At 41.5% G+C, this 26004-nt stretch overlaps 1 protein-coding gene across 6 annotated transcripts in view; it reads right to left on the bottom strand.

Annotated features, from left to right (window-relative positions):
- The window catches only part of FYB2 (FYN binding protein 2), a 129353-nt gene that overhangs the window by 24734 nt on the left and 78615 nt on the right, over positions 1-26004 (bottom strand). For all 6 annotated transcript variants that reach the window (XR_011565872.1, XM_070786462.1, XM_019957384.2 and 3 more), the window contains 5 exons: positions 24261-24295; positions 21713-21744; positions 17986-18085; positions 15137-15296; positions 8451-8562 (listed from right to left, as the gene is read on the bottom strand). Coding sequence is in view for 5 of the 6 variants with exons in the window: in XM_070786462.1 (XP_070642563.1) it covers positions 8451-8562; positions 15137-15296; positions 17986-18085; positions 21713-21744; positions 24261-24295 (439 nt within the window). In the remaining variant the exon portion in view is untranslated. The remainder of the gene's footprint in view (positions 1-8450; positions 8563-15136; positions 15297-17985; positions 18086-21712; positions 21745-24260; positions 24296-26004) is intronic.

Genomic DNA, 26004 nt, shown 5'->3' with positions numbered 1-26004 from the left:
TGATACATTAGTGAAATTCCTGGCTCCTGAGATTCATATCACTGATCTTTAACTTATGGGATAATAATATAACAGTGATGCTACACTGACTGCCTGCTTGATGATTAAAATTTTTCCAAATATACCCTGATTTTCGGGGGTGGGGGAAAGGTTAGGGAAAGTGGATGATACACCCACATCATCCCACCCAGCATAAATGCCCTATTTTCCTTTCAACCTTCAAACTTCTTGCTTTTGACTGCTGCTATTTTCCTTGCCACAATGTGCCCCTAATAACTGAATTTGATTAATAATCCCCATTTGAGCAAATATTGATAACACTGAATTATTACATATTAAATTAAGCCCCAATTCCAGAGATAGCCTCATTAGCTTGAAAAGACACAAGTAAATCATAACCATTGATTTCTTCCTGGAAAAAAAAACTGAAACATTTTATTGCTATTTATTTCTTCTTTCTCACTTACTCCCTAATGCAATATCAAAGTCTTCTACTTGGGGAGATGGACATTTTCTCAAAAGAAAAAGCAACATGCTTAAAAATTACAAGATATGATTATATACAATTACAAATAACCTACTGATAACAGTATTTTATTACAACAGCTTATCTCCACTCTCTATGAAAATCTTCCCTAAAGATGGGGTGGGTAGTGATGGAGGTCATTTCTTAAACTTCGGTTTTCCCAGACTAGCAGGAAATACCCTTAGGTATGAAGTCAAGAAAAAGAGAAACTTGCTCTATCTTTGGGTGGTTGCTCTTTGTTTTGTAGACATCTTCATATATTTATTCACTATTTTCTTTTGAAATTAAAAAAGTATATAATGTCAGTGATACAGATTCATATTTGACACAAAATTATGGATACCTACCAGGTGCTAGGTACTCTGATCTTCTGTTTGTGAAATAGTTTTTATGGCAACATGTGCACATGTTTTTACAAGCAGGTGGTAAAATTAAGTAAACTCTATAAAAGTATGCACAAACAAAAATTAATATTTGCTTCTACCCTGTTTCCATGTTTGTTCTCATTTAGTGAGAGAAAGTTAATTTATTAACAGATTCCTTCCTTGACTCTCCCCCTTTGCATATTTTACATTTAACAATCAGTCTACTAAACACCAGACATTGTGCCGAATACTGGAGAACTAATGGAGACAACCAGACACATCTTGAACAATCCTCCTCTATAGCATGGCTTTCACCTCACCCAATATATAGGCTTAAAATACACAGATATATTTTGAATCTACCCTGGAAATGGAGGATTTTCAAGTTCAGAACTTAATTCACATTGAGTTTAGGAGAGTCACTTCTCTATGCCTCAATTTCCTTTTTTAAAAATGAGGGTACTGTGTTTAATGATCTCTAGACTGCTTCTCCATCTCTGACATTCTAAGAAGGACAAAACAAAAACCAGTAGCATTTGATTATCCCTCCTCCATTACTTTTTCATTCATGTAAAAGATAATTTTTTTTAATATCTTAACATGTGCCTGGCATTATAATGTGGGTAAGGAAAAACGGTAAGTGTAAAGAAGAAAATCATCTAAGAGGGAAGACAGCTAATAAAGAATCACATAAATATAGAATTATTAATAACTGTGACAAGTGCTGTTAAAGAAAGGGTGATGGTAATACTATAAAACTACATACGTAGGAGAATATTCCCTAGGGAATAATGACTGAGCTGAGGTCAGAAGAGATATTAAGAGTCACTTAAACAAAGGGGCACAGAAGAGGAAAGAACATTCCAGGAAGAGGGAGTAGCATATGCAAGCACTCTGCAGTGGGAGCTTAGCAAGTCAGAGAAGTTAAAAGGTCACCATGACTGCATCTCAAAGATGAAGACTGAGCATGTGTGAGAATAGGCTGGAGGGGTAGATAGGGACACTCAAGTCCTCTATACCATGTTAACGTCAGTTGTAAAGGTATTGGGAATATACGACAAAGCTACAGTAATCAAAACAGTATGGTACTGGCACAAAAACAGACACAGAGAGCAATGGAACAGAATAGAAAGCTGAAAAGCAAACCCATACACTTATGGTCCATTAATTGATGATGAGGAAGGCAAGAATATACAATGGAGAAAAGACAGTCTTTTTAATAAGTGGTGCTGGGAAAACCAGAAGAAAACATAGGCTCTTTGACATAAGTCTTAGCAATGTATTTTTGCTATTTGGATTTGTATATTTTGCTATTTGTATTTTTGCTATTTATTTTTGTATTTAGAGCCAGATCTGTCTCCTCAGGCAAGGGAAGCAAAAGCAAAAACAAATGGGAGCTATTCAAACTTAAAAGCTTTTGCATGGCAAAGAAAAACATTAACAAGGCAAAAAGACCACCTACTAAATGGGAGACGATATTTGCAAATAATATGTCTGATAAGGGATTAACATCCAAAATATATAACAAGCACTTATAACTCAATATGGGGGAAAAAAAAAAACAAACAAGCAACTCAATTAAAAACAGACAGAAGGCCTAAATAGACATCTTTTCAAAAGAGACAAACAGATAGCCAATAGGCACAAGGAAAGATGCTCAGTATCAATGATCGTCAAGGAAATGCAAATCAAAAGCACAGTGGACTATCACCTCACAGCAGCCAGAAGGGCTGTTGTTAAACAGATGCAAAAGACGTTAGTGAGGATGCAGAAGAAAGGGAATGCTCACACTGTTGGTGGGAATGTAAACTGCTACCACTACTATGGAAGACAGGATGGAGTCTCCTCAAAAAATTAAAATTAAAACTGTTATATAATCCAGCAATTCCACTCTTGGGTATATCTGAAGAACATGAAGACACTTAATTCAAAAAAATATACAGACCCTAATGTTCATAGCAACATTATTATTTACAATGGCCAAGATATGGAAGCAACCTCAGTATCCATGAACAGATGCATGGATAAAGAGGATGTAGTGTACACACATACACATAAGAATACTAAACCATAAAAAAAAAATGAAATTTTTGCCATTTTCAGCAACATGGATTAACTTGGAGAATATTATGCTTAAACATAATACTTAAACATAAAACATAAACAGAAAGACAAATACTGTATGTTTTCACTTACAAGTGGAATCTCTGAAATAAAAAATAAGTAAAAGAATGAAACAGACTTGCAGATACAGAGAACCAATGGTTACCAACCTGCCTGTAAGTGTTTGAGGCTCTCCTGTAGAGGTGTGAGTCAGCAATGGCCTGCCACAGGGACAGGGCACTGGCAGCAGCAGTTCTGGGAGGCACAATGTGTAGCATAAATTCTCTTGGAGGAGGTCACCATTAGCCCTACCATAAAGATGCTGGATGGGTGACCCACAAACTGGAGAACAATTATAACAAAGAAGTTCTCTTACTGTTGAAGGTTCTAGGCTCCACATCATACTCCCCTACCTGGGGATCTGAAAGAGGGACTGGAAATCCCTAGGGAATCTGAAGGTCAGCAGGATTTGATTATAGAACTTCCACAGGATTGGGGGAAACAGAGACTCTTGGAGGGCACAAACAAAACCTTGTGTGCACTAGGACCCAAGGGAAAGGAGCAGTGCCCCATAAGAGACTGAGCCCGACCTGCCTGTGAGTGTTTGGGGGTCTCCTACAGAGGCGTGACCTGCGATGGGGTCAGGGGCAGCAGCAGTACTGGGAGGTGTGGCGTGTTGGCATAAGTCCTCTTGGAGGAGGTCGCCATTATCCCTACCGTAGAACCTCTAGCTCTAACACAGAGATTGCAGACTCCCAGGACTGGGTCACCTCAGGTCAGACAACTAACAGGGAAGGAGCACAGCCCCACCCATCAGCAGAAAACTGGATTAAAGATTTACTCTGCCCACCTGAGCAAGACCCAGTTTCCCAACAGCCTGTCCCTCCCATCAGGAAGCTTGCACAAGCCTCTTATCCATCAGAGGGCAGACAGAAGAAGAACTATAATCCCATGGCCTCCAGAACAAAAACTGCAATCACAGAAAACTAACCAAAACAATCACATGGATCACAGACTTGTGTAACTCAGTCAAACTATGAGACATGCCATTCAGGGCCACCCAAGACAGGTCATGGTGGAGAGTTCTGACAAAATGTGGTCAACTGGAGAAGGGAGTGGCAAACCAGTATTCTTGCCTTGAGAACCCCCATGAACAGTATGAAAAGGCAAAAAGATATGACAGCAGAAGATGAATTCCCCAGGTTGGTAGGTGTCCAATATGCTACTGGGCAATAGTGGAGAAATAGCTCCAGAAAGAATGAAGAGACTGAGCCAAAGTGGAAATGATGCCCAGTTGTGAATGTGTCTAGTGGTGAAAGTAAAGTCCAGTGCTGTGAAGAACAATTTGCATAGGAACCTGGAACGTTAGGTCCGTGAATCAAGGTAAATTGGATGTGGTCAAATAGGATATGGCAAGAGTAAACATTTATGTTTTAGGAATTAGTGAACTAAAGTGGATGGGAATGGGTGAATTTAATTCAGATGACCATTATATCTACTACTGTGGGCAAGAATTCTTGAGAAGAAATGGAGTACCCCTCATAGTCAACAAAAAGAGTTCAAAATGCATTACTTGCACACAATCTCAAAAATGACAGAATGATCTCAGTTCGTTTCCAAGGCAAACCATTCAACATCACAGTAATCCAAGTCTATGCCCCAACCACTGATGCTGAAAAGCTGAAGTCCAATGGTTCTATGAAGACCTACAAGATCTTCTAGAATTAATGCCCAAAAAAGATGTTCTTTTCATCATAGAGGATTGGAATGCAAAAGTAGAAAGTCAAGAGATACCTGGAGTAACATTCAACTTTGATCTTGGAGTACAAACTGAAGCAGGGCAAAGGCTAACAGAGTTTTGTCAAGAGAACACACTGGTCATAGCAAATACCTTCTTCCAACAACACAAGTGATGACTCTACACATGGACATCACCAGATGGTGAATACCGAAATCAGACTCATTATATTCTTTGCAGCCAAAGATGGAAACGTTCTATACAGTCAGCAAAAACAAGACCTGGAGCTGAATGTGGCTTAGATCATGAACTCCTTATTGCAAAATTCAGGCTTAAATTGAAGAAAGTAGGGAAAACCACTAGACCATTCAGGTATGATCTAAATCAAAACCCTTATGATTATACAGTGAAAGTGATAAATAGATTCAATGGATTAGATCTGAGAGAGAGAGTACCTGAAGAAATATGGATGAGGTTCATAATTTTGTATAGGAAGTGGTGACCAAAACCATCCCAAGGGAAAAGAACTGAAACAAGGCAAAATGGTTGCCTGAGGAGGCCTTACAAATAGCTGAGAAAAGAAGAGAAGTGGAAGGCAAAGAAGAAAGGGAAGGATATAGCCAACTGAATTCAGAGTTCCAAAGAACAGCAAGGAGAGATAAGAAAGCCTTCTTAAGTGAATAATGCAAGATATAAAGGAAAACAATAGAATGGGAAAGACTAGAAATCTCTTCAGGAAAATTATATACCAAGGGAACATTTCATGCAAAGATGGGCACAATAAAGGACAGAAATTTCAAGGACCTAATAGAAGCAGAAGAGATTAAGAAGAGGTGCAAGAATACACAGAAGAACTGTACAAAAAAGTTCTTAATGACCTGGATAACCATGACGATGTGGTCATTCACCTAGAGCCAAACATCCAGGAGTGTGAAGTCAAGTGGATTTTAGGAAGCATTAACTATGAACAAAGCTAGCAGACATGATAGAATTCCAGTTGAGGGATTTCAAATCCTGAAAGATGAGCCGTGAAAGTGCTGCACTCAATATGCCAGCAAATTTGGAACTCAGAAGTGGCTACAAGGCTGGAAAATGTCAGTTTTCATTCCAATTCCAAAGAAGGGCAATGCCAAAGAATGTTCAAACTACCACACAATTGTGCTTATTTCACATGCTAGCAAAGTCATGCTCAATGTCTTTCTAGCTAGGTTTAAACAGTATGTGAATTGAGAACTTCCAGATGTTCAAACTGGATTTAGAAAAGGCAGGGGAAACAGAGTTCAAATTGCCAACATTGTTGGATTATAGAAAAAGCAAGAGAACTTCCGAAAAATATCTACTTTTGCTTCATTGACTATGTTAAAGCCTTTGATTGTGTGGATCACAACAAACTGTGGGAAAATCTTAAAGAGAAGGGAATACCAGACCACCTTACATGCTTCCTGCGAAACTTGCATGCAGGTCAAGAAGCAACAGTTAGAACTGGACATGGAACAATGGACTGGTTCAAAAATGGGACAGGAGTACATCAAGGCTGTATATTGTCACCCAGCTTATTTAACCTCTGTGCTGAGTATATCATGTGAAATGCTGGGCTGGATTCATCAAGATTGCTTGGAGAAATATCAACAACCTCAGGTATGCAGATGATACTACTCTAAAGGCAGAAAGTGAAGAGAAACTAAAGAGCCTCTTGGTGAAGGTTGAAAGAGGAGAATGAAAAAGGTGACTTAAACTCAACATTCAAAAAACTAAAATTATGGACTCCAGTACCATCACTTCATGGCAAACAGATGGGGAAAAGTGGAAACAGTGGCAGATTTTCTTTTCTTGGGCTGCAAAATCATTGAGGATGGTGACTGCAGCCACAAAATTATTAAAAGACAATTGCTCCTTAGAAGAAAAGCTATGACAAACCTAGACAGTATATTCGGAGAAGGCAATGGCAAGCCACACCAGTGCTCTTGCCTGGAGAATCCCATGGATGGAGGAGCCTGGTAGGCTGCAGTCCATGGAGTCGCTACAAGTTGGACGCAGCTGAGCGACTTCACTTTCACTTTTCACTTTCACACAGTGGAGAAGGCAACCCACTCCAGTGTTCTTGCCTGGAGAATCCTGGGGACGGCGGAGCCTGGTGGGCTCCCGTCTGTGAGGTCGCACAGAGTTGGACATGACTGAAGCGACTTAGCAGCAGTAGCAGCAGCAGACAGCATATTAAAAAGCAGAGACCTCACTTTGCTGACAAATAGTCAAAGCTATGATTTTCCAGTAGTTATGTATGGATGTGAGAGAAGTGAAGTTGCTCAGTCGTGTCTGACTCTTTGCGACCCCATGGACACCAGGCTCCTCTGTCCATGGGATCGTCTAGGCAAGAGTACTGGAGTGGGTTGCCATTTCCTTCTCCAGGGAATTTTCCCGACCCAGGGATCAAACCCAGGTCTCCCGCATTGTACACTTTACCATCTGTTTGTACCATGTACAAACAGACACTTTACCATCAGAGTCACCAGGGATGTGACAACTGGACCATAAGGAAGGCTGAATGTTGAAGAATTGATGGTTTCAAATTGTGGTATTGGAGAAGACTCTTGAGAGTCCCTTGGACAGCAAGGAAATCAAACCAGTCAATCCTGAAGGAAATCAACCTTGAATATTCATTGGAAGGACATGCTGAAGCTCCAATACTTTGGCCACCTGATGTGAAGAGTAGACTCATTGGGAAAGACCCTGATGCTGGGAAAGACTGAGGGCAGGAGGAGAAGGGGGTGACAGAGGATGAGATGGTTAGATGGCATCACTGACTCAATGGACATGAGTTGGGGCAAACTCTGGGATATAGTGAAGGACAGGGAAGCCTGATGCGCTGTGGTCCATGGTGTTGCAAAGAGTCAGACACAACATAATGACTGAACAGCAATAACAGTGGTTACCAGAGGGAAGACGAGGGGAGGAAGAGGCAGGACTGAAAGAGCATTAAGGTATACAAACTGCTACCTATGAAATAAATAAGATACAGGATATAAGGATATAATATATAGCACAGGGACTATGACCAGTATTTTATAATAACTTTAAGTGGAGTATAATCTATAAAAATATTGAATCTTCTGTGTTGTACACTTGAAACTAATGTTGTGAGTCAACTATACTTCAATTAAAAACATATTGAGAATCCATAGAAGTGTTTTAAGTAAAACACATTCTATCATCAGTCTTGGATTGTGAGGAGATCAGGAAGTTTCATACCAAAGTTGCTTCCTTGTCACAAAAGACCCACTACCAGCACCTTCATGATTCTAAATGCACCTATTCATGCATACCTTGAACCACTTCTGTTAGTTTATCATCACTTCACCCAAATGGCATTAATACAAGTATATAAATATAAGATACCTTATTACTAATGTGCCACAGAATTTCAGCAATTCCTACTGACAGTTTCAAACATCTTCTTATACTTACCATTATATGAGATAAATAAGTTAGAGAAATCTGACTTTGCTATGGGGAGAAAAGATACAAAGACCACTGACCTATTGTGTTGTACTTTTTTTTTTTTTTGGCCATGCCAGCATTTGTGATCTTAGTTCCCTGACCAGGAATCAAACCCACGCCCCTTGCATTGAAAGCATGGAGTCTTATCCACTTGACCACCAGAGAAGCACATGTATTTTACAGTCTCAGCACATTCATCTCACTGCAGGGCTGAAATGCTTACCTCTTACTCCCAGAGCACTCAACATCATCATAGTTCTCTGAAATGGAATTTGGCTTAATGGCTCCTTGGCCTTGGGTTTCTTTAGTCATCTCCAAGGCCTTTGCATAACCACCTGCAAGGAAAACAGAGAACCCCCTGAGAATATTTCATCAACCACTCTCCTAAATGCATTCACGTACATCAAGAATAGAAAAAGGCAGATTAAATATGCTAACACTGGATTATAACTTTGGTTTGGATGATCCTGTGGCAAACCAGCTCTCGTACTGAGCCTCAGTTACGGTTCTCTCAAGCCAGGTTAATGATGGTAACCCCTACTTTTAGATGACTGTGGCAAAGATTAATACATCTTTATGAAAGGTGCTAATTACCCAGTAAGCCAATGACCCCTCCTTCTTCTTGGAGGGTTCTTCCTCTAATCCCCAACCACAAATGTTGAAGTCTGCCAAGGTACAGCTCCTGGGGTTTCTCTTCCTACATTTAGATGCCTTTATCCAGTTTTTTTCTGAGAAAGCAATGGCACCCCACTCCAGTACCCTTGCCTGGAAAATCCCATGGACAGAGGAGCCTGGTGGGCTGCAGTCCATGGGGTCGAGAAGAGTCAGACATGACTGAGCAACTTCACTTTCACTTTTCACTTTCATGCATTGGAGAAGGAAATGGCAACCCACTCCAGTGTTCTTGCCTGGAGAATCCCAGGGATGGGGGAATCTGGTGGGCTGCCATCTATGGGGTCGCACAGAGTTGGACACGACTGAAGCGACTTAGCAGCAGCAGCAGTATCCAGTTATGTAGCATTTTTTTTCCTTAAAGTAGAATTTCTTAGGTTGATTGAGTACACACCAACATTTATTATTCATTAATGATAGCATCAGTGAGATAGTATGCCAGGTTGAAAAATGTCTAGGGATTGTTTGCACAAGTAGCTAGCCTGTTAACTGCAGAATTTGGTTTATTTCACAGGGCTGTAAACTTGTCATAGCCATAAAACTTCCACCTTTTTATCAGTTGGCATAGGTTAATATTTAGAGCACTGGTGATTCAGAACCATTTTCAGATATGAACTATTAATCAGAAATAAGTAGTAATATATCTGATAAGTAGCAACAGGCACATTGACTTTTGTCTATTAATTAAAAGCACCAGACAACACGATTTTATCTTCTGATAAGAAGTCAATTAGCACATCAGCCCCAAACCATCTCAATGAATGTCAGCTCCCAGAGGCACAAAGGCCCTGCTTTTCCTTACAGAGTTATCAGTAAGTTTCTTTAGCACAAATATTTTTTAAAAATTAAGAATACCATTTATGTTTTTAACTTTTTTATTTTATAAGCAAAGATGCTCTTATTTCAGGGATTTTTTTTTTTCTTTCTTAATCTTTCCTTTTGGCTGAAGCAAAATTTTATGGCTTCATTTTAAAAACATAAAGAAGAAAGTGAAGTCGCTCAGTTGTGTCCAACTCTTTGCAACCCCATGGACTATACCTACCAGGCTCCTCGGTCCATGGCATTCTCCAGGCAAGAGTACTGGAGTGGGTTGCCATTTCCCTCTCCAGGGGATCTTCCCGACCCAGGGATTGAACCCAGGTCTCCCGCATTGCAAGCAGACGCTTTACCATCTGAGACACCAGGGAAGCCTTAAAAAGACATAGACAACTTAAAAACATACACAACTCCCAAATTTACATCTCTAACCTAGACATCTCTCTCATGAGTTCTAGATACTTCGTCAGCCTTCACACTGCTTCCATTTGGTTGTCTCAACATAATACATGCCAAACCAAACTTTACTTTCTGCAGATGTGCTCTTCCTGAAGTTGGCCTCATCTCAATGATGAGTGGCAACCCACCTTTCTAGTTGCTCAGGTCCAAAACCTTGAAGACCTTCTTGATTCTTGTATTATACCCCACCTCCAATCACAGCCATCTGTCAGCCTGACTGTCACATTTATATCCTGAATCCAAAATTACAAATCTCAACTCAACCATGGTACCCTCCTCCAAGCTACCATTGTCTTTCACTTAAATTATTGCAACAAACTCGTAACAGGTCCCAGGTTCTTCCTCTACGTTCTTCTTTCAAGACAGCAGCCAAGATGATTCTTTAAAATACAAGTCAGATCATTTCTGTTCTTGTGCTCAAAACCTTTCACTGTTTTTTTTTTTTTTTTTTAATATTACTTAGAATAAATGCCAATGTTCTTCCGATGGTCTACAAAAACAAAAACCCCTGGTCCTTTGTTATATCTCTGACCTCATCTCCTACCAGTCTCCTTCATCACTGCTCCAGCCACACCAGCCTCCTTGCTATTCTACCAGCACATCTAATAGGCTCTTGCCCAGGACAGCTGCATTCCTTTCCCACTCTCCCTAGAACATACTGGATAGATATGGCTCTGTTCTTCATCTGCTTTCTGTCTTTGAGGTCATCTGTCAGCCCTTTAAAACTACAATGTCCACTTCCTCTACCTACTTCCTTAATTCTTTTTTGCTTTATTATTTTTTCTATATTTATTAAAATTCCACATAGTGAATATTTTACTGTTTATATATTTATCATCTGTCTCCTCTGATCAGCATGCAACCTCCATAATTTTTGTCTGGTTTGTTTACTGCTATACCCCCAACACCTAGAACAATTCTGGGGACATAAAAGGCCCTGAAATATTTTTAATATTGAATGATTTGAATGCATATGTCCTCTAATTTTGGAGACAGAAATGGCAACCCACTCCAGTGTTCTTGCCTGGAGAATCCCAGGGACGGGGGAGCCTGATGGGCTGCCGTCATGGGGTTGCACAGAGTTGGACATGACTGAAGCGACTTAGCAGCAGCAGCAGCAGTCCTCTAATTAGAGAGTTTTATGCTTAGAGTATTTACTGATATTTTGAAATATATATTTAGTGTTTTATTACATACATTTTATTTGTTCTGTTTTCCCTCATTTTCCTTGTGTTTGACTGACTGAGGTTTCTTCTCTTTTTCTTCATTCTGTTTTTTTGTTTGTTTGGAAAGTACACACTCTATGTCTGTCTTTTGACAATTACGTTAGTAAAATTACAGTATGAAAGACAGGAAAGGGCACAAATCATGAGTACAGCTCAATAAATTTTCCCAAAGTGAATATGAGGATCGGATGGTAACATACTTTTTTTCCTTTACCCAGCACCAGGAGCAAATGAGCAAATATCCTTCTGCTCCCTGGTGTTTGTCTTTAATGTTCTTCTTCTTTTTTTTTAATGGAAGGAAGGAGTTCTTTTTATTTTGTTCATTTTTTTTCGAAAGAGACCTATTCATATAGAAGGAATTAGAAAAACAACTGTATATTTTTTTTCCCTCGAAACTTTCCTCTCTGTGTTCGTGCCCACTTTCCTTGACTAAGCATTTTGTGCTCCTCATCACAAGTATTGCAGAGAACTCTTCAGGGGGTTTAGCACAAGTTTATTACAGACTCCCTTTGTGCTTTATCGGTATGTACAGATTACTCAGAAGAATTTTCTTCAGACTGTTGCAACATAGTGTGATCCCGAAATCTGCAGTGACTCTTCAAGGACAATACGTAATTGCTTGAAAATGCCTTCAGCCCTGTGTTCAGGCCTCTCCTTTAACTCTTATTTACTTCAGCTTGTTTCCCTCCCCTTCTGCCCTTCCATTTTTTTCTATAGTCCAAATGAGTCTATCCGTTTTTCATCTAAAGATGTGGCTTTTGATTTAGTACTGCCTCTGTGCTTTCTCATGTGTCATTTATCTCATTAGAAATGTATTTATTTGTCCTATTTCTTAATTTTTAAAAAAATTTTTATGGTTTAAGAGCACTTGAGGTCTACTCTTGTAAATTTCTAAGTACACAATATAGTATTGTTAACAACAGGCATAGTGCTATCCATTCTGTGTGGACATAATTCTTTGAGGTCCCAACTTTATACAGGAGTCTCCTATTGTATGGGCTTCCCTCGTGGCTCAGTGTTAAAGAATGCACCTGCCAAGGCAGGAGACACAGGTTTGATCCCTGGGTCAGGAAGATCCCCTGAAGGAGGAAAAGGCAACCCACTCCAGTATTCTTGCCTGGAGAATCCCACGGACAGAGGAGCCCGCCGAGCTGCACTCCATGGGGTCACAGGAGAGTCAGATATGACTGGGTATGCACACATGCACGCTCGGATTATACACTCGCTTTGGGCAGGCCCTGGGATATAGCTCCTGTCCTCTGCACACCATGCATTCAAAACAGGAGAACAAAGGATTCAGAGCTCAGTGAAAGGCCTCAGGGCGAGAGCAGCTTTGGTGCTCACTCATTTCTCAGGGTTCCTGGTTCCTGCAGGCATGTGGATACTTCCTTTTAAGTCAATTCTGTGATGCTTTAATGAATTGTCCCCCCACCCCCAATTTTCTTCTTCACTTTAGTTGTTTTAGTCAGAAGAATCATTAAGATTGTCAAATCTAACGTACTGTCTCACTGAAGTCTGATTTATTATTTCATTCTTTCCTTTAACAAAGTTTTGTTGGTTGCAGGTTGCAGATACAGAGAAAAATGTCAAACGGTCTCTGACCCCAAGGTGTTCACAGTGAACCATGGGAAACAAACATGTACACCATGAGTTATAAAGTAAAGCATGCTGTAATTGTTTTAGAAAAGTAAGTGAGCAAAGAGAACTGACAGTTATTTAGCAATGAACCAGATACTTTATATGCACTGACAAAGAGCCCTGGGAAATAATAAATAGTACTGTCCCCATGTGTACATAAAAGTAAGCGAACTTCCCAGGGTTGTAGGATTAATACATAGTGGTTTGGTGTCCCAGAAACGTTTGAATCTAAAAAGAACCAAATACATCACTTTTCTGACAAAGGCTGTTTCCGGTAGCATGTACAGATGTGAGAGTTGGATCTCATAAAGAAGGCTGAATGCGGAAGAATTGATGCTTTTGAATTATGTTGGAGAAGACTCTTGAGAGTCCCTTGGAAAGCAAGAAGATCAAACAAGTCCATCCTAAAGGAAATCAACCCTAAATATTCATTGGAAGGACTGATGCTGAAGCTCCAATACTTTGGCCACCTTGCAAAGAGACGATTCACAGGAAAAGACCCTGATGCTGGAAAAGATTGAGGGCAGGAGGAGAAGGGGATGACAGGGGATGAGATGGTCAGATGGCATCACTGACTCAATGGATGTGAGTTTGAGCAAACACTGGGAGATAGTGAAGGACAGGGAAGGCTGGCATGCTGCAGTCCATGGGGTCGCAAAGAGTCAGACATGATTTAGTGACTGAAGAATGAAAACCTAATATGGAAAACTGGTCATTCCATTGCTGTTTTGGTGTCCTAGAAACAGAGAGGAGTGAGCAACTATGGTCCCTGGAGAGTGGGAAAGTGGAGTATAGGTCCTCAGAAGAACTGACTTCGGAGATAGATCCTGAAAGATAGCTAAGACATCAGCAGATAGAGGGTGGGCAGAAAGGCATTTCAGACACAGGAAAGAGTTCAGGCAAAGTGATGGGGCACTTAAGCACATGACACAGTCAGTTAACTTAGAATAAACAGTGTGTAGGGAAGGAAGTGCATGGCAGGGATGCAGTCAACTAGCCTAGAGGCAGATTTTATAGGGCCTGAGTCAATCTTATGATTGTAATATATTCTTATAGCTTTGATTGTAACACGTTATGGCATGTCAGTGGTTTGCCATGAGTAGACATCTGTTTTGTCTATCCAGTGTCTACTTTTTTCCCTATGATAACAGCTCTTAACTTGGGAAATCCTTCAATCTGAAATGATACTGTTTTGGTAAACTAATTCTGCCTCCAGCTACGGATATGAATTTATGACATAGGCCTGGGTCAGTCAGAGGATCCTATCCCACATTCATGATGCTTGGATCGAGATTGGCATGTGACACAATCAAGCCAGTAAGACTCAAATCTGGACCTTTTCTTAAAGCTGTTGAGAGGATAAACATTTCCAGCTTTCTGTTGGGGTTCCTAAGAGGATAGATAGCGTGTAAATCTGTCACTGCCAGGTGCCACCTTGTCTCCACAGGCATAGAGTTTGCTTGAAGATGGAGCCAAGAGGGAGGGGAACAAAGCCAGGAGCAAAAAAAAGTAACGCTAAGTCCCTGGGATACTGTTTGTGTCCCTGAGTCCAGCCATGTCCAGACCTTCTCTAGGTGAGCCTCCTTCTCCTCTTTTGCTTAACACAATATGATTTTATTACAGTTACTTGCAATCAAGAGTTTTGACTCACATGAAGATAAAAATTCAACCTGAATAAAGTCAAATAATCGTATCATACTATGTCATCAATGTGTCAATGTCTTGAGTCTACAAAAAATGACAGGTTCTGGAGATATAAGAAGAAATGAGTAAACATTCAATTGTGTAACTATTATGCAACATACTGTCAGATTTGGTCTGTGCCAAACTCCAGTGAAATCTATATTATGATCCCTTTTTATAAATGAAGAAATTGAGGAATATGAAGGATTATGTTACACAGTTAAAAGTATAAGAGCCTTGATTTGAACTCGGGCCTTCTACCTCTAAATCTAGTACAGCTGCCTCACTCAGGCAAGTGATTTGATGTATAATAGATGCTAGGTGAATATTTATAAAATCAATTAAAATCTTGGTCACACACAGCTTTAAAATAATTCAGTAATGGTAAAAAGAACCAGGAAAAAATGAAACTCACAGTAGTCAATGGGGAGCCTGGCCGGCTGGAAGTCCTCAGGACAAGCCTCCACCTGGATGATGTCCATCGCAGCATCCTGCTTTCTGGCCGGCATGATTCTCCCACCTGTGTGGTCTTCTGCCATCTGGGTTTTCCCAGGTATCTCTTCATAGATATCCACCTAAACCCATGTAACAAGGACAGTCCTGCACTGTTTTGACTTCACTATTGGTTTTTCGCTTACTAATGCTATTCTGTATTCATTCATTCCTCCCAGCTAGCCATTGTTTGTTGTTTTATTTAACACAGTCTCATTTCTCTAAGTTTCACAAGGGCACATACAATGTCTTTTGTTCCCCTCTGAATAGCCATCAGATGTCTGGCTTGGAGGCAGGCCCACAGGATGCAATCAGGCTTATAATGGCAGGCTGACCATGGAATAGGCTCTTGATATATCTTATCTTGATGTTCATGACATCTCATTCAAAAAATACCATTATTTTTCTTGATAAAGAATTTAGAAAGGTTAAATAGCTGGCTTCTGCTCTCACAGCTAGTCATCTGCCCAGGCAGGACTGGATCCCAGAGCCCTGTGCTCTTGGCTGCCAGGGATACACTGAAAAAGGGAGCATGCATGCTTTTGCTCTTTCATGGTCAGTATCTTCAATCATATCAGATTTCTCTGGTGGCTCAGTGGTCAAGAATCTACCTGCAGTGCAAAAGCTGCAGGAGATGTGGGTTCATTCCCTGAGTCAGAAAGATTCCCTAGAGGAGGACATGGCAACCCACTGTAGTATTCCTGCCTGGAGGATCGCATGGACAGAAGAGCCTGACAGTCCATAGGGTTGCACAGAGTCGGATTCAACTAACCGACTGAGCATGCACACACCCTTAATCATGCTCCTCTGCTGCCTTTCTCATCATGAAACGCTCCTGATGAACCCCTCCCTGATCTCTGGTCCCACCACCCATCTTAACACATCATGTCACTCCCCTGTCTCTGGTCCCTATCTTTCATTATTAATGACTTCTCTGAATTATGCTTTTTTATATTCTGTAAACACCCAACCTATTCCAGCGAGGCCTCTGGGCCTACACCTCAGTTGAGGCCCATACCACCACCAAGACGTCTGATTTACCCAAGCTCTGCATGGGGGACTGGAACAATTTGATGTGATGTGACAGACCACCTGATCTGCCTCTTGAGAAGTCTGTATGCAGGTCAGGAAGCAACAGTTAGAACTGGAACAACAGACTGGTTCCAAATAGGAAAAGGAGTATGTCAAGGCTGTATATTGTCACCCTGCTTATTTAACTTATATGCAGAGTACATCATGAGAAACACTGGACTGGAAGAAACACAAGCTGGAATCAAGATTGCCGGGAGAAATATCAATAACCTCAAATATGCAGATGACACCATCCTTATGGCAGAAAGTGAAGAGGAACTCAAAAGCCTCTTGATGAAGGTGAAAGTGGAGAGTGAAAAAGTTGGCTTAAAGCTCAACATTCAGAAAACGAAGATCATGGCATCCGGTCCCATCACTTCATGGGAAATAGATGGGGAAACAGTGGAAACAGTGTCAGACTTTATTTTTCTGGGCTCCAAAATCACTGCAGATGGTGACTGCAGCCATGAAATTAAAAAACGCTTAGTCCTTGGAAGGAAAGTTATGTCCAGCCTAGATACCATATTCAAAAGCAGAGACATTACTTTGCCAACAAAGGTCTGTCTACTCAAGGCTATGGTTTTTCCTGTGGTCATGTATGGATGTGAGAGTTGGACTGTGAAGAAGGCTGAGCGCCGAAGAATTGATGCTTTTGAACTGTGGTGTTGGAGAAGACTCTTGAGAGTCGCTTGGACTGCAAGGAGATCCAACCAGTCCATTCTGAAGGAGATCAGCCCTGGGATTTCTTTGGAGGGAATGATGCTAAAGCTGAAACTCCAGTACTTTGGCCACCTCATTGGAAAAGACTCTGATGCTGGGAGGGATTGGGGGCAGGAGGAGAAGGGGACGACAGAGTATGAGATGGCTGGATGGCATCACTGACTCGATGGACATGAGTCTGAGTGAACTCCAGGAGTTGGTGATGGACAGGGAGGCCTGGAGTGCTGCGATTCATGGGGTCACAAAGAGTCGGACATGACTGAGCGACTGATCTGTTCTGATCTGATCTGACAGGCCCATCTCAAACAGGCATCCCAGATGTTTTGAACCCTGGTAACAGCCCCGGTGGTATCTGTTATTTAAGCCTCTGACTGTTTTGAAGGAGATAGTGTCCATTGGATGTGGATATACACATATACAGTGTTTCCTATCAACAATCAGTGTTATCTGGTTAATTAACAACAATATACTTCATTTTCATGGTAGCTTACAGTTTACAAAGCACCTTCATCTACATTATTTCATTATCAAAGATAAGACAATTCGGATGGGAGTGGGGATGGTAATCAGATAGGGGTTATTTATACTCATTTTACACATGAGATGCCTAAGCTCAGAGATTAGGTCCCTTTTAAGCAGAGCCTCAGAGCACAGAACTTCAGGAGGCCCTCCCATCAGGTCCCACAAAAGCAGGGTGGGCACCTGAGTTGTCTCTTTGAATTTGCCCTCTGGGTGTCTTGCTGAACTCACACTAATCTCAGCCCAGTTTATGAGACCTACTTTACAGCTAATAAGAAATCAGAGGCTAGAGTTCAGTGTTCTTGTCCCATCAATTTCTTTTATAAGACACCCAACACCCACTCCATCTTCTGTCTTTCTGGAGAGTTGCATGGTTCAGCCTCTAAAAAGTCACTTCATGAACTGAACCTATTATATGGATGGCCTGGACTGTTTGATCTGGAACCCTAGAATTACAGATACCTTGAAAAGATGGTCTAAGTGTAGATCTTCCGTGTTTTGAAGTTTCAGTTGGTATGGTTCTTTTTCCTTCATTTGTTTATCTTCATCTTCGTGTTGGGGTCTGAAATGTGAAGTGATACCAGGGAAAAAGTGAAGATGAGAGAGTTTTCATGATAGTGTACCCCTCAATCCTAAATGAAGTGAATGAGGGAAATGAATTTAAACAGAGCTGAACCCTCCTCTTCCCCTTCCCCCTTCTCCTTCCCTTTCTCCTCCTTTTCTTCTTCTTTAAAGATGAGAGGACCAGGATCAAGTCAACCATAGAAAATTTCCCTGCATTTCTGGCTGTTCCAGTCAATGCCAGAGTGAATTCCCGCTTAAAATCTAACTTCCTATTGGCTGATGGATAAAATATCAGCCCCACTGTGATTTGGCCCCCACCCTTCTTTCCAACTCCATCCTCTCTGCTTCTTGTCTCCATGTTTATGCTAATCTACACTCTAATTCCCCAAACTTTCCATCCTATTTTGAGCAACTCTTCCTTCATATTTGCTAGTTCCTTTTTCAGTCCTGCCTTCCACATCTTACACTGCAGAGAAACAGAGCACCCTTTCCAGTCTGTCTAAATCAGCTCCCCTCTGAGAAATGTTGCCTGACTCTCTTTTATCCCTCTATTTTATATTAAAATGTACAGTCTACAGATCTGCTTCTGGCTCTTCCATTTTTCCTTGACACTAACTAAAAATCAGGGCTCTATTAATTCATGTGTGTACCTCCAGCACTAATGCTTTGTAACCCGCAGTAGCAAAGTCTTCCAGCTAGTATCCCTCATGAAGGGCATGACTACCACACACCTGTGTACTGACAGTAGCTGCAATGGAGGAGTAGAGGGGGGGAGTCAAGGTGAAGAGTATAGTCAGCAAGCTGAGGCCCGGCGACAGAACACTGAGGAGCATCAGCGTCCAGATATGAACGTCTGTTTCTGGCAACATAGTGAAGTAGAGAGTCCTACAACCACTTTTACATGGAAGGCAGAGACAGAGAGCCCCCAAAGAAAAGCAGAAGTGGTCATGCAGGAAGGAGAAACACCAGGAGAGAGAAATATTCTGTGACAATGGGAAGAATTTTAAAGAGTCTCATTCATCCAATGACTGGTGACTCTTATCCACCATTAAGGCCACTAAGTCTAGAACAGGGGCTGTGGAGGGAGGGCTGGGATGAGCCCCTATTCTGCCTCTAAGATCCTAAGATGAACCTTTCTAAAAGTCAAATGTTTCCATCTGTAAATGAAAAGTCGTAATGCTAGTCTCCACAGTTGCCATGAAAGTGAAATGTGATAAAAATGTTGAAAGCCTAACACTGCTTACAGCATGTAATTGGCTCTCATAACTGTCAGTGTCCTTTTCTTCATCACAGCATCTGCTGAGTTAGAATTACCCAAGGCTTCTCTTCCCATTGCTGAAATTTTTCCTAAGGCATTTACCTGCCTTGCTGATGTACATGTCCTTTGTAATCCATCTTTCTATCCCCCGGGTTTTGTCCACTAGTTTCTACATGGCTGGATCTCCATAAATAACTGTCAAATTACATTTAATGTTGTGACTCCTAGGAATGCTAGGGGTATATTATTTCTGCTTTAAAACTCTTTTGTGGCTTCCGCTGACTTATAGAATAAGGTTTAAAACTGTGCCATCCAAGAGGTCACTGTTCACATGTGACTTTTGAACATCTGAAATGTGTATGGTCCAAACTCAAGCTGTTCGTGTAAAACACATCTGGATCTTTAAGACTTGGTGTGAAGAAAAGGATCTAAAGTATTTCAGTAGAAACTTTAATACTAATTGAAATGATAATGTTTGGGATATATTAGGATCACTTCTTTTTTTTTTTTTTTTTTTGCATTTTAGAAGATAGCTACTAGAGGCAGTTTAAGTGACATATGTGATTTGCATTATATTTCCACAAGACAGGATTGGTCTGAATGATTAATTAGGGAATGCAGGTCCTCCTGGATCTTGCTCTGTATATGGCCTCATTCCTGCTGCTCCACACCACACTTTATGCACAAGCATCATCCAGCTCTTCGTGGGCACCTGTAATGACCTCACTGTGCAATACTGCGTCTTTGCCCCCCACCTTGTCCTCTGCCCGGAACATGTATCCTGCCATTTTCACCCGGCCAGTTCCTACATGTTTTCATGATTCAGCTCAGCTGTCACTCTTGCAGAAAGCATGCCTACCACCTCACTTCTGTGTTTTCATAACTTATAACAGTGATTATCTGATACTGTAAATTCCTACTTCCATGGTCATTTTCCCCTCCAAGTGACCCCCTCACCCCTACCACTCTGGTCTTCATTCTTAAGCTGAACTAAGTATAGGGAATACATTCTATTCATTTCTGTACCCGAGAATCTAGCAGTGTCTGAACAGAGAAAAAGCTCAATAAATGTTGAACTAAGTAGCTAATCATCTGACATGTGCTTACTCTGTGCCCAGCACTGTGTTAGGTGCCAAAGGGTAATCACAGGACTCATGAATTCAAGTTCAGGCAGGAGCTCAAGGATAGAGATGAAGAAGCGTTTTCCTCCATGATCCAGCTTGTGTGTTTTTAGCCTCAGCCAGGAAATGCTGAGGCTAACATGCTCCTCCAGAGCTCACAGGCCATGTTTATTTTAACGCATTATAAATAACTTCCATGGGTAGGTGGTGAGAGAGACAGGCAGACTCTGAAGGATCAGGCAAAAGCACTGCTATAGGCCAAGCCCAGGTCTGGATCAAGAATGAGAAAAATGGGCCCTGCCCACAAGGACCTCAGAGAAGGGGAGAGTGAGGATGAACTCGCATCTTAGCAAACAAAGGACGGACATGATGTGAGTGCAAAAGTGTGCGTGTCTTACAGCAGCACCACAGGGAAGGGACTAGAGGAGAATGAGGAAGGCTTCTTACAGGAGGGGTCATTTGATGGTTAGTAGAAGTCTGCCAGATCATTAAGTTGGGCTTAATGAAGTAAATGAGCAAAGGCAAAGAGACCTGAAACAGCACGGTGCGTTTTGGAAACTGTCAATTCTTTGGGACCCATGTGATTGTCATATGCCTGTTTGACTGTATTTCTCTCACTGGGGAACCCCCAAGCGTAGTGGCTAGCTCTCTGTCACTGCCCCAGCCCCTGAAAGTGAAAGTTGCTCAGTTGTGTCCGACTCATTGTGATGCCATGGACTATACAGTCCATGGAATTCTCCAGGCCAGAATACTGGAGTGGGTAGCTGTTCCCTTCTCCAGGGGGTCTTCCCAACCCAGGGATTGAACCCAGGTCTCCCACATTGCAGGTGGATTCTTTACCAGCTGAGCCACCAGGGAAGCCCAAGAATACTGGAGTGGGTAGCCCATCTCTTCTCCAGTGGATCTTCCTGACCCAGGAATTGAACTGGGATCTCCTGCATTGCAGGTGGATTCTTTACCAGCTGAGTTACCAGGGAACACCCAGCCCTTGTGGTTAGCAAATGGCCAGCATGTTGGGGACCCAGCAAGCCTCTGCTGAGTGAGTACAGAATGAGCTAGAATGAGGTGAACCCAAAAGGCCAGGCAGGACCTTTGAGCACCTTCTCTGTACCAGACACCTTGCAGGGTACTAGGGGTGCCGAATCAGGTCAGGCACTAGAGACAACTGGCCCATTAAGGAAAAACAGTTCTGTCATCAGAGGGTCAGTGGCTAATTAATGCTTTTCCTTTTGAAGATAAAACTCACATAAGTTCTTGATGGTAAAAACTCTTCCAAGCCTGAAAGTAAAGAGAAAAATGGTCATTTTCATAAATCTACCCACGTCAAACCCCAACCAGGCCTCTGTTGTTTGGTTACAGATTATTAGAGACATGACCAAAGGGTGAGGCAAGTGAGGTCTCAGTACAGAGCAAAGTAGATGCTGACAACAGAATGTTTCATGAACTGTTGCCAGTGGAGCTGAAGATCAATCAAAAAAAAAAACCAAAAAACAGGCATTTCTAAAGTCATGGTGCATGCCAGAGGTAATGTATAATTTGACTTAGAAAATTAAGTTGTTCTCTGCATGCCCATCCAGGAATGCCTCTGTTGAATAAAGAACTTTTAAACCCCATAAGCAAATAGGAATGTGATATTTGAGCAATGTCCCAGTGAGCAAAATTGGTACAGGCAAGTATGCAAGCCATGTTGGGCATTCTTTCTTTCCTGATCACACACTACCTGGTCAAAAATCAGCTCTTGTATGATCTAGACTTGGCACCATTAAACTTAGGCCCCAGTGACCACAACCTAGTCCCTCATTTAGTCGCTTGTCACATGTCACTCACAATCTGGAATCTAGCCAAGCACCTGAAGAGAACAGAAAATAAGCATCCAGAACGCTGCCGCGGAGTCCACGCCCAGGAGCTCACATCCCTTCCTTTGAGGAGAGCCTCGCGTTTGCATTCCGGGACGACTGGCTCTCATTTTCCACACAATTCTAACAGACTGGATGGGAACACTTGTTAGGAATGGGAACACGTTAGAATGGGAACTTGTTAGGATGGGAACAAGTTAGATTGACCTTGCTTTATATCTCTGCTACATTATTTACAGTTATTTAACTTCTCTGAGCCTTGAGTTCTCATCTGTAAAAAGCAGTGATACCAGCTCACAGGGTGACTGTGAGGATTATATGATGCCATGTACACACAGGTGAAGAAATGAAAGTGTTAGTCACTCAGTCGTGTCCAACTTCTTTGTGACCTCATGGACTGTAGTTTGCCAGGCCCCTCTGTCCATGGGATTCTCCAAACAAGAATACTGGAGTGGGTAGCCATTCCCTTCTCCAGGGGATCTTCCCCACCCAGGGATCAAACACGGGTCTCCCACATTGCAGGCATATTCTTTGCATCTGAGCCACCATATACACAGGCACCTGCCCTCAGACAGGGACCCGGTGTGTACTGGACCACATGGAAACTCACTGCTGGACACAAAGAGGTTGACCGGAGAAGGAAATAACAATTAATAGAAATAATAAAACAACTACAGCATATAGACAATGGCATTTTGGTGTGAAGGCAACTCATTCTGAACACCTACAAGGGCTTAAGAGCATCTCAAGAAAAACATGAACAGTGCCCATTCAGCCCTTATGTTTTAGAGAACTCCAAGTCATCAAGAAATGGAGAAATCAGATTCCAGCCACCGAGCTCAAAAACATGAGATGAACATAATACATGTCTGAAGGTTGAAAGAAAAATACTTTCATGCTTTTAAAATTCTGAATGGGATAAAACTGTAGTCATTTGGAAAGCTCCATTGTGCAGAAAAGTTTGTCATTTGCTGATACTGCCAGGTAAGTGAAGCATCTTTCTACTTTCATTAATACAAATAATAATTATTTCTAGTTTTCTGTCTCTAAAGTGTATCAAAAATAAACAATCCTTTTCAGTAATCATAAGAAAAACAAAGCAGAAAGATGAAGGACCTCAAGTAAAGGCACCCAGTGAGGAAGGAGTAGTACCTTAACTGACCCAGTTAGAACAGTAAGTAAGTACCTACTGTGTGCTGAGTGCTGGACTAGGTGCTCACCTGCTTCATCCAGCTTAGTTCACTCAGCAATTCAGTGGAACAACTGCTGGTCTCATTACTTATTGAGCATCTACTACTGCCCAAGGCTTATGCTTCCTGCCATTCCAGAGAACACACCATTTTACAGAAGACACAGCTGAAGCTCAGAGAGTAAAGTGCCTGGATAGATTCCAGCACTTACTATTAAACTGCCTGAATTTACCTCTTTTCATTCTCACAGTGACTTCTGATGGGGGTGTTCCTATGGTCACATGTGAGGAAATGGAGGTTCCAGGTCACATAGCCAGAAGCCAGAATCAATGCCCATGATTCTGCTTGGGCCCTAATCAAGTTGCTAGCACTATGCCCACCAGAAGTCCAAAAAATATGCCTTCAAGGGTCTGGTCATTCTCATGGAAGCACATGCTATACAAATTTGGCATGTGACGAGGAACTCTTCTCTCCAGAAGGGACAGTTGTTAGAGGCCAGTTGGTACTGACCACCTTACATCGGGTGCCAGGAATACGTTACCACCACCTTCTCATATCCTAACACGGTTTCTGTCTCTGATCATACTGGGCTCAGACTTCAGAATCTTAGCAGGTGAAGTCTAAAAAATGCCTCTGAAATTGCAGGGAAACACAAAACAAAGAGCTTTCCTCCCTCATGAAAGAAACTACTTCAGAATCTCTGCACACTTGCTTTAGCAATGAAGCTGATAAGAAGAAGATACTGTACCTTTCGGAGTTCTTCAATTCTGACTTCGTAAGTTGCTAAAATTAACATGAGACAATTATTTCAAGGCAATTTCTCATAGCATCCATTTCTTATACAGTACCCCAGATTAAAGCAATTATGGACAGTGGCAGAGTTCAGTTTTCTCAACCCTCAGAACAATCAATGTATGGGAAACTTGTCCACAAGGTTTAGGAAATTCTCAGGTCATTGATCCTGGTATCTTTCCTTTGGGGATTTCTAGGATGGAAAGTACAGTCAATGAAAACATTTGCAACAGTTGTCAGTTTCCTTTTTGTTAAGCAGATTCATACTTCATTATGAAGAGAAAGTACTGCAATTGAGTGGTAGCAATCAGAAGGCAGACTTGAAAGGAAAGGGAAAGGAAATAAGGCCACAAAAGCCCAGGCCCACTTCATCGAATCCAACTCCACAGTGTGCCTGAAAGTGGCTCCATAAGCATTTTGTTTCCATGGAACAGCTGGCTGTCAACTAAGGCTCAAATACCTTTCAATTTTTCCAAAAGTTTTGTGGATTTTATTTAATGACATGATGCCAAACTTAATCATTAATTAATATAAGTAGTAGCAAGAACTGGGGTTCAGAGCTCAGTCCTGCCCCTTCCTACCTGTGGAATTACAAACAAATCACTTCCTTTTTTTGAACCTCAGATTGCTTATCGGTGAAATGGGGCCAACTGGTATCTGCCTTCCAGAGCTCATGGGAAGATTAAAGCAGACGATGCAAGAAATGTAAACCTAGCAGAGCACCAGACACTGCTGCTAAGTCGCTCAGTCGTGTCCAACTCTGTGCGACCCCACGGACGGCAGCGCACCAGGCTCCGCCATCTCTGGGATCCTGCAGGCAAGAACACTGGAGTGGGTTTCATTCCTTCTCCAATGCATGAAAGTGAAAAGTGAAAGTGAAGTTGCTGAGTCATGTCCGACTCCTAGCGACCCCATGGACTGCAGCCCACCAGGCTCCTCTGTCCATGGGATTTTCCAGGCAAGAGTACTGGAGTGGGGTGCCATCGCCTTCTCCGAGACATTGTATAGAAAATGATATTTTAAAAATAAAATTGCTAATTTAATTTTTCTTTGCTTAAAAGTTTTCTATAAACATTTCACCTACTGATAGTGAATACACGTACATAATAAGTAAGACTTTCCCTGTTCTTTTTCTCTTTCTTGCTGTTGGAGTCCTAAAGGTTTAGTTTACAGAACTGACCAAACAACACACATTTCAGCCACTTTTACTCTACATATACAATTCACTCATAAATTATTTAAATGAAATCAGTTTCTTTTTAGGGACTATCTGCATGCGATTGTTGACACAAGGACCTAAAATTCTGTGTGGCAGATTAATAACCTGTACTTGAAGTGAAGTTAAGTCACTCACTCGTGTCCAACTCTGTGCAACCCCATGGACTGTAGCCTACCAGGCTCCTCCCTCCATGGGATTCTCCAGGCAAGAGTATTTTGGTAATTATACACTTGTTTTCACCAATTTTTGAATCAACACATTTTATTCTATTACTTGCTTTAAGAACATTTACAAATATCTGCTTATGATGCAGTTGGCCTCATCCTTTTCAAGTATGGATTTATTTTCCACCTTTAAAAAATGATAATCTCCTTTTCTCTCCCTCCTTCAATTTATTCACCCTTATGTGTTTTTGAAAGAATTAACAAATCATGATATCTTTGCTTCTACCTGTCACCTGATGAGGAGGGAGATATTATTA

Source organism: Bos indicus, chromosome 3, assembly GCF_029378745.1.
Source record: "Bos indicus isolate NIAB-ARS_2022 breed Sahiwal x Tharparkar chromosome 3, NIAB-ARS_B.indTharparkar_mat_pri_1.0, whole genome shotgun sequence".
NCBI lineage: Eukaryota > Metazoa > Chordata > Mammalia > Artiodactyla > Bovidae > Bos > Bos indicus.
Note: the sequence above shows the minus strand (reverse complement) of the source record. Positions and strands in the feature narration are given on the sequence as shown.